Genomic DNA, 10,002 nt, shown 5'->3' with positions numbered 1-10,002 from the left:
ATTTTATAAAATGCTTGGGTCATGAGATGTCACTGCATGGCAAATTAATTTGGTCCCAGAGATTGGCCAAAGTATTTCCAGCTATGCAGACGTACCTAATAGAATATGTTCTCTGTTACACCACACCTCAAAAGACAGTTTTGTCTCTTACATGCACCTATGAAGACACTTGTTTTGACATTACTTCAAGTCTTTGTGATCACCTGGAGATATGAAACTTCTGAAACTGTCTACTGATGGCCATAACAAGCCTTACAATTACTATTAGTATAGCAGCAGTACCTGGGACCTCCAAAACTGAGTACCTATGTGACAAAATCCAAAATCTTGTGTCAGAAAGCTTACAATATACATGAAAGATAGTCAGAAAAGGATACAATGAACAAACTGGAAAAATATAAGGTAAAAGGTAAAACAAGGGATTATGAGATACTTACCATGACTAAGGTAAGTTTCAGGAAATGGTGAAAAAGTGAATAAATAATGCATTTGTGGATCCCACTGTTAGCTTCTTTACCAAAGGACCTTCTACATAAGCATTAGGAATCATAGCTCAGAGAGATTATTTGGAGAATCTGACAAGTGAGTTATAAGTGTAATTCTAAATAAACTGATGAGTGCATAAAAATATCCAGGAGGATGTTGGTCTATTAAAAGTACTTTCAAAAACCACATAGATAGAATAATTTTTTTTAAGGAATATTTATTTTCAGTTCCATTTAAACAACCCACTTTTTTAACACATACTAAAATCTTTAGGAAACATTCTAAGAAATTTCAGGTTTATAGCCACAGGGACGAATTAAATATATTTCAGTTCTGCAAATTAAAATACAGAATATGTTTGCATCATTCTGCATTTTATTATGCTGCTGTCTTTTGGTATGCTTTACATTAAAAATACATGACTGACACTCTTTATACCAGTAAGCCTTTTTATTGAAAAAAAAAAAAAAAATTATTGCATTAAACTACATTCCCAGGAATTCCTTGAATAACCTAAAAAAAAAAAAGGCGCGCTGCATGTACAATAGTGCAATTCACTTAGCTACTGTATAATATAAAACACTTTATACAGAGAATACAAAACAAATTACTACTTTACATATTATACTAGCCAGAGTATTATCCAGTTTTAAATACAAACTTAACACTTTTAAAATCAATCTGGTCAAATGATATTTTTATGAAAATTTGAACAACAAATATACATGTTAAATGTATTCCAGAAGTGCCTCAGTTATCAAAAAATAATAATAAAATAGAAAAAAAAAACAAAAACATTTTATCATTGTTTAACTCAGGAAACTTTTTTAACTGGAATTTTACAGTGTGGGTAACCTGTTTCCTTGGATTATATATCAAGAACATACCATCAAGCTAAAATAGGTAATTAACTTGGAGTGTATATATCACTGCCACCAGGATATTGTCACTGTTTTAAAAACCAGTCTAAATAAAATCAAAATTGTAGCACGGCTCCATACATCAGGTTTTTAATAGTAATGATACATATTTAAAGTACATTACTGGTGAAAAATAAATGCAAGTAGAGCAAATATATGATCTCAGCTGTGCTAACAATTTTATTACATTTCTCCAAGAAAATCCCTCCTGTGTACTAAGAACAATATTGGACATTCCCTTTGTTGGTAGTCAACGATTGCTGTTTTGCTATTGTGCTGTTTCTGTTCCTTCTTAATCTATCTTTTTTCCATCAATACCTCTCAAAAACCTAATTCCCATGGTTCCAAGAATTGAATTTAATCTTCATTGTCTATTCATTTGCCTTAACAGATCATCCTTGTTGGAATTCAATGGTGCATGGACATCCTATGATTTGGTTCCTTCCTAGAATCCCATTGTATTGTGCATACAGTAAGGGAAACATATATATTTCCCATAAATGATCTATGTAGTAGGATATTAAGTTTCAGTTGGTCAGGATTCTTGCCGTAGGAATTTCAACAATATTAACCCTGTAAGAAGCAAGGATAGAAAATGTGTATATACACATTAAAGATGAGACTAGTCTGTCATTTCTTCTGTTCCATTTTTTTGTCTTGGTGTTATCTACTTAGGGTTCAAATGAACTCTTATATACAATGAGAACAGCTGTTTTTTCTTGACTAGGAATGGAACTGGGCCCATAAATGTAAAGGTTTGTAGGGCTGGAAATTAATCTTTTCAGCTGGTATTAGCCCTGAACTGCAGTTCAGTCAGACTCTTCTAGGGCACAGGTTGACCTGCTCCTTTAAAACATCCAATTCAGAGTTTTTCTGCAGAATATAAGTAATATTTCCAAGTGGTTCACTGAGTGAGGGATCTCCTTCCAAGCAAGCAAGTACTAATTTTCAGAGGTGTTAAGTCACATTCAGTGAAATATTTTTGATAAAATACATTTTCAGAAGTATGGAAATAATATGTAAATTCAGATCTAAAATGGGGAAGATTTTCAGCCAAAAATGAAAGGATAGTTCCCTACAATTTAAATGAGAAAATTAAACCATAAAGATAAGTAACTCCAAAATGGCATGGATCCATTTTGTTAATGAAATTAATAAATCAGCTGGAAATCCAACCAAAAGTTATTTGAGGGTGCTGGCTCTGCTAACCTTTTCAAATATAAAAATGTTTTGCTTCTTCTCGGTCTCTATATCTTTTTGTTGACGTTTTTTATTTGATGGATAAAATGTTCAGTATTCAAAGAAACTTTAACTTTGCAAATACAAAACAAGAAGTCACAACTTTTAATGCCAGTTGACAAGTCTGGCATAATACCAGTTTATGCTGAAGCAGCTGCTTTTAGAAATTAAAACAATTCCATTCTATTGTAATGGATCAATCTAGTTAGAAAATTGGTCCTAAATTGTATTTTAAATATCCAACTCATTTGCAATTAGTTTTCTCAGTTTCTTCAGATAGCCAGATATAATGGAATAAAATCCTCCAAAAATTTTTAAATATGTTCTACATCGATTCTGAAAGATACATTATTAATTGTGCACTACATTATTGCAAAAGAATTTAAATTATTTCAGATGTTTCTAATCCAAACAAACAGGTACTGTCTGTCAGACACTTCACTGTCCAATTATATTGGGAATCATGCCTGCACACTAACCATGAACTTAATTTCATGCTAAATATCCCACATTGAATTAGAAACATTATAAAAATAGTCAAAATGTGCCATTCAAAGAGGTGCTGAAGCCCTCACCTATTTCCAGATACACAGTTATTACTAGCAATTTCAACCACGCATTACCCTGAAGGTTGGATACATGCATTCAAACATTGCAGATTCAGAACTTCAGTTTGTATGTTGAGAGTTTGGGAAGCCATGCGAGAATCTTGACATATTTGTTTAGATTCAATATACCTTGATGTATATGATGAGAACTGTGATATGGTTTTATATGATACCTGACCTAGAGAGCCACTCAGAATTTTACTTCTGCTTTATTATGAATATCAGAATAATTTTATAGGACCAGCCAATTGTTCATGTTGTTTGTGAAAGGGATGAAAAGTATTTACACATTCTTTGGGCAAGACTTTCCCACATGCCAGAGCTCTGTTTGGTAGGAAAGAAGTGTTGCAGTTTTAGCCAAGGACCTCTAATGTTCGAAGCCAGCACTAGCTGCTTAGCAGCTCTGGGCTGCTGCAGCCCACCACTGACATACCCCATGCTACAGTCACAGACAGGCAATGCCAAAGAACTTGTCTTCATCCCCTTCTTTCCCTTGCTTTCTTGGATGCTTGGCTCAGGAAGAAAAATAGCAGCTTGCTTGTGCCAGTGCAGAGCTCCCTTACACGAAGGGAATTTTTTGTTCTGTACCTGTGACAAGACTGCAGTCCCTTTACACCATCCAAGCAGCATAGCCTAGGGATAAAATCACTAAAGTAAATCTTTGAGATGTTATTGTACCTCTTTTTCCAGTGGTATCACCCCTCACTCTGAGGCTCCTCAGTTTATTTTGGCCAGGAGACAGAACCAGGAACTTGTGGTCCCAGATACCCTCTTTTTTGCTCAGTCTGAAATACCTTAACTAGATCAAGTACATTGCCGTTGCATATACACACTCAGAAAAGCAAACCTTGGAGGTGTGTCGAGATTGCTCTACCTTAAATTGCGCTACTTCAAGTCACTCATCAGTGTTGATATTCTTGGTCACATGATATCTGGGTGCTGTGGTCCCATTCCTACTGATAATCACAAACTTTACTTCAGGTTGTTTTTTCCAAACCTTCTTTCAAATGATACTAGTTGGACCCCATCCTCCTTGTGACAGTATCATAAAAGGCTTTAAACCAGCTTTTACTCAGTGATATGGGAACTAAATCAACATTCATATGCTGTCAGCCAGAATGTGGCCTTTAAAATATTTGTCATTGTGCTCTCAGCAAAGCAGTACATTTCCCCTCAGACACATGACTGAACACTGAATAATTTATTTTATTAAAATTTGGGTTTGGAGCCATAGTGTAATTTTTGGGGCTAGTTTAAATAGCTAGAAACACTGAAAACTTCTTTAATTGTGGGCAACTGTTGGGTCTGGCTAGAGCAAGAATGATGATGGGGCTCTTGCCCTTGGAATAATGGATGAACTAAGGGATTTGGATGTATGGCAGAAGGTGTGGCTGCATTCAGGTGTGGTGTAAATAAGGCTGGGATATATGCAGTGTGTGGCAGTACAGGGAAGGTCAGTGGGGAAGGCTGGAGGGGGGTGGTGGAGACCAAGTGCAATGGATGTCCTGTCAGCAAAGCAGAGTGGGTGGGAATGAGGGCTGGTGCTAATGGGGAAAGTGATACGGGGGCAAAATGTGCCTGAGAGAGGGGGTGGAGGTGTGCCAGGGAGAGATGGCTGCCATGGGGATGTACAGATGCTGAGACAGCAAAACGTTGCAGCAGTGTGTGGTGAATGGTGGTGACAGTAGCATGCTGCTGAACAGGGAGGGCAGGAACTGCTGGTGTTGCAGAGAAGGCAGCTGGTCCTGGGGCAGGCAAAACTTTCAGGTGTTTTGCCAGAAGCTGTTTCTGCATATGCTGCTGGGCTTGCAGCTGCAACAACCTGTATTTATCTACTTCCTCTGGTGAAAACGTGATAGGCTGCTGCGTTAAAGGAGAGGAGGTGGATTTACTGTACACTTCTAGGTCATTTACTGTGTCATCATACTTCTGCATAGCATTGTCACAAAGAGAGTTTGAACTGCCTTCTGCCTGGTTTGAGTCCATGTTTACATCATGTAGTTCTTCTTTGGTCTCTGTTGAATTAGCAACAACAGAATATCTATTAGGGAGAAAAGCACCAGGGAAATCATTTGGTACTGGGTCACAGCTTTGTATAAAGGGTTGCACTTCACTAATGAAGAGATTGGATTGTTCCTTTATTGCTGTGTTCCTTTTTGTGCTCGGGCTCTGATAGCCTGTTCCTATTTGAATGATGTCTTTAAAAAGGCAATGATCATAATCAGTGCCTGTTGAAAGAGCAACATTAGTTATCTCTGACGCTTCAAAGTTGGTTTTCTTCACACTGGTTTCCGACAAACTGCTTTCATTATGTCCCCTGTCATTTTCATCTATGCTTAGAAGTTTCTCTTGCACAGGTAACATTGCAATGTCATCTTCTGCTGCTGAAAACTGGAGAGCAAAGTGACTTTGAGAGTGGTCCTTTAATTCTCCCCCACAAATGTTTGAAAATCTCTCTGAATCACGCATTTGTTCCTGGGTTTTCTTGGACTGCACTCTTTCTAAAAGTAACTTGGCTGTCAGTGACTTTCTTTTTCCACATATGCCTTTTTCCAGGGTTTTAGAAGAGCAGGTGGAAAAGTTTTTTGACTGACCATTCACATTCAGAGATTCATAATGTGCAGTTTCAGCTTTTCCCAGTTCAGTTTTAGAACCTCTTTCTGTATCCTCGTTTGTTTTGTCACAGTTGTCAGTCTCTTTTGAGAGGGATCCTGAACTGCTGCCTCTTGATATTCTGCTACCAGATGATCTTTCACTGCTTCTTGAATCTCTGATGGAACAACTTTTGGAGCTATGGTAACTTCTACTATGCACTTTGCCCAGATGCTGGTGTCTATGTCTCCTCTGTTTAGATCTGTCTTTGTGTTGTAAAACTTTATGCCTTGAACATCTTCGGTACTTAATTGTGCCCCTCTGTGTACAGTTTCTAGTCCTGTGATTCCTACTATGACAAAGATAATCCTCATCTGTATCATCAGAAGTGAAAATACACTTGTGCTTTGCATGTTTACATTTGTGCCTTTCAGCTGTCTTGCTTTTTCTTTTACAATAAAAAAGCAAACGATTTCTGCTGTGATTGTTTGATGTGGGACTCATGTAGCTCATGTAACTACTTGTACTGCTAACTGAAGTGTCAGAATAGCTGGAATGTCTGTCAGAGGAGGATTTTTGAGGAGATGGGAATCTCCAGCATCTCATTAAATTTCCACATCCTTCATTTTCTGAATACTTGCTGTTTGAACTTGATTTGTAACTAAGGAAACTTCCACTAGAGTCTTTTCCACTGTCACTTACGTCACTGCTGCAGCTGGCCACATCTTGAACGGATCTGCAGTCATTTTGGTTTTCACGTTTTTCCTCGGAATAAACTAAATGACATTTTGCAGCTTTAGACTTTTTAATCCTAGACATAAAAGCAGAAAAGGAAATGCTTTCATTTCTGATGTTCCGGTTTTTTCTTTCACAGATATGAAAATGATGCTTTAAAGGTCTTCTCAGTGTTGTATGAAGACTTTTTTCTGTCATATAATCCTTTTGTGAGACATCAAGGTAACCAGGCACTTTGGGTATATTTTCATTCAAATAATCTTCAACGCACATTTGACCATTTTCATTCATTTCTTTGCCTATATCTGACTCAGCTTTTTGCTTGGCCTTTCTTGGATTTAGGGAACCTTTCATCTTCTTTGGTTTCAACAACTGATTATCTTGTTCATTTGACATTTGCTTGTGTTTTATTAAACCTGAGGCTTCATTTTCATCTGCAGTCTTATTTATAGAGTGCTCTTCACAGCTTGCTTTGTTTGTTTCATGCTGTTTACTATCTTTGTGATTTAAAGAGAGTCTAAAGTCAAAATACAATGGATTACAGCCATATGAAATACAGGGTTCAGTTTTTGTAAACAAAAGTAATTCTGTGGGCCACTGCAGAGCAGTGGTGCCATCTTTGCTCACTACATGGAGGAAAGGCAATGACTGGGGCTTAACCTCTTTAATGATGGTTTGCCTTGGCAGTGTTTCCATATTCCCATTTGTGGTTTCTGAACTCTCCAAAGATCTTTCTCTTTTTACCACTCCAGGACTGTCATTAATGTTGCTTGCACATGCCAGCTCAGGTGCTGGCTCTTGTGGGAGCTCAGGTAACTGGTCAGACAGGTGGGCATTCCTGCGCTTGTAGGTGTTCAGCTGTGTACAAAAACTGCTAGCTTGACATGAAGGTGAAATGAGAGTTTCTAACAATTGCTCAGACTCATTCAATTGGCTCTCTTGATCTGTTTCTCTAAGGGAACCAGAAAAATCCAAATCTGAAAGCTGTATTTTGACTTTGGAAAATGAAGGATGAGCACTGACCTTTTCTTCTAATTCTCTATCACTACTTTTATCACTCTCCTTTAGCATTTTAGGTTTTGCAGCTACATGACTTGATGCACTGTTATCCAAATCCAATTGGTCTTGTGTAATAGATGGCACTTTATCCAAGCTTGCTTTCACATCCTCCTCCAAAAGTGTGCCAGAACGACAGCCCTCAAGACCTTGCTTTGTTTTATGGTTGGGAGATTCACTACAATCATTTCCTTCTTCAGATGTCTCACTGAAGACCGATGCTGAAGACTCGAGCTTCAAAGGGACTTTTTTAGAGAATGAGAAAGACACTCCTGCCCTTGGAGAAGTATTTGTGTTATCTGGGAAAGCATGTGAAGCTTGATTTCCAAGTGTATGGGTTCTTTCAGTAGGGGACTGGTGCCTGCTTATGAGAAATTGCTGTTTCTCTAGTACACTGCTGGAGAAACCTCGTCCTTCATTCCTGTCAGTTCTTTGAGAACTTGCAGTGAACTTGCTGCCCTTGTACAAGAAAATGCCATCTGGTGATTGCTGCTTTTCCATGACTAATCTGGGGGCTTTAAGCAATGGTCCACTTCCAGTGATACTGTAAGGTAATAAATTAAAACAAAACAAAACAAAACAAACAAACAACAAACAAACAGGAAAGCTCTATTAAGTAAAGACAAAACTCACATTTGAAGAAGTCTGTCTGGTAAAGAAGGGTATCAGTAATGCTGTTACAAGGGAAAACTAAATTTCTAAAGTTTCTAAGGGGTAAATGTGCAGTCTAGCCCTGAGCTTGGGCTTTTATATGGGCAAGACAATCTTTACATACAGGAAATTATATGATTTGAAGCCAGCACATGAATGCTCTTTTTCAGAGTTATGCCCATGTACATCCAGAATAAACAATATTGGCTTTATTCTGAATTTATATCAAGGACAACCTGGTCTGTTATAAGTCTTGTTTTTCTGAGAGGCCACTGCAAAGGAAATTGTGCCTTGTTCAAAATGACACTTGCACCTGGAGTATCTGCAGAATCAAACTCTATAAGGGAAAAGGCAGCATTCTACTTGCTTGAGGGGGTGTATGTATGATTTTTTTAAAGAGTAGACTTTTATTTTATCTTTATATTATTCCACAATACATGACTTTGTGAAATATTCAAAGAGATATTAATGCTAAAACTATCACCAAACATTGGTGGGGAAAAGGACACAAGATGGATTTCCATCAATAATAATGGCAACTTCAGTGCTCTCATTAACAACCACCATTTGACTTATTTTGCCATATTTTCTCTTTCAGTATTCTACTTTCATTGATTTTTCCTCTTCCCAAAACCTGTCAGATTTTAAATATGTGGTTTAGTTTTCTTGTACTTAAAAAAACCCCATAAATCAACCTATTATAAGAGGGCCTTAACAAACATGGTAAATCATTGACTTCTTGCAGCAGATAATTAACTGAGATTAGAATGACTGTTCCCATTTTCCATTAGAGATGAGACATATATAGCCACCATACAAATATTATTCCAAGTAATATTTTAAACATGCATTTCATTAGACCAATTATCTACATTTGCTATCAATGCAGTACTACAGTACACTTCCATGCAAAAAATTTGGAAACAGCTTCAGTAAAGAGTTTGATTAAAAGTTAGAAAATATTTTAATTAAATATAAATTAATTACAACTGTCAGATCTGTGTAACAGCTATCTATAAATAAGCCAGCATGTTTTATAAATACTATAAAAATGCATTGATCTTCAGCAGTGGGAATGATATAGATTCCCTGGAATAGGGTCAACATGGAGTATGAGAATATGTATGCATTTCTGAGAATATCTTTGCATTTGCCACAAATTTGGTATCAAGAGAAACAAATTCACCCTTATTTGTACATCAAGAAGAAATTATTTCTTGGAGAAGGTGTGTAAAGAGATCCTTTTCAAAGTCTCATTGGAACAGCAAAATAAAGCTGCATTTTCAATTTTTCTGTGCACAAGATTAACAGCAATTTTTTTGTCAGATTGTATTAGCTTGTTGTAAGGAACTCTGCTGGAACCTGAGATGCAGTACTTGGGGACAATAACAAGTGTGTATTTGTGTGTATGTGTGTGTGTAGACTTTTGCTTAGAAAGGCTGACTTTCTGTCTTGCCTGAGCGACTAGGAATGCTACCCCTCCACCGAGATCACAGCCACCCCTGAACATATTAGTCATTACAAAAAAAAAGGAATAGTGAGCACTGTCTTTCCAGGCTCTTTGTTAAGTATTACGGACTCATGGCTCTTTCTAAAAGCAAACCTGCTTTTTCCTTCCCAGTCTCACTCTGGCTTTCCTATTATCACCGACTTTACTGGCCTATCTATCTGACGCTACATCTTCATTGCTTGGGCATAAAGGCATCTTCCCTCAG

General features: G+C 37.2%; 1 protein-coding gene across 1 annotated transcript in view; it reads right to left on the bottom strand.

Annotated features, from left to right (window-relative positions):
* Positions 1-693: 693 nt before the first annotated feature.
* Positions 694-10,002, bottom strand: part of ZNF804B (zinc finger protein 804B) — a 70,532-nt gene continuing 61,223 nt past the window's right edge. Inside the window, exon 4 of the mRNA XM_074900239.1 lies at positions 694-8,180. Coding sequence (XP_074756340.1) covers positions 4,502-8,180 — 3,679 coding nt within the window. The 3' untranslated portion in view covers positions 694-4,501. The remainder of the gene's footprint in view (positions 8,181-10,002) is intronic.

Source organism: Athene noctua, chromosome 2, assembly GCF_965140245.1.
Source record: "Athene noctua chromosome 2, bAthNoc1.hap1.1, whole genome shotgun sequence".
Lineage (NCBI taxonomy): Eukaryota > Metazoa > Chordata > Aves > Strigiformes > Strigidae > Athene > Athene noctua.
The sequence above is the reverse complement of the archived record's forward strand: the minus strand, read 5'-3'. Positions and strand labels throughout refer to the sequence as shown.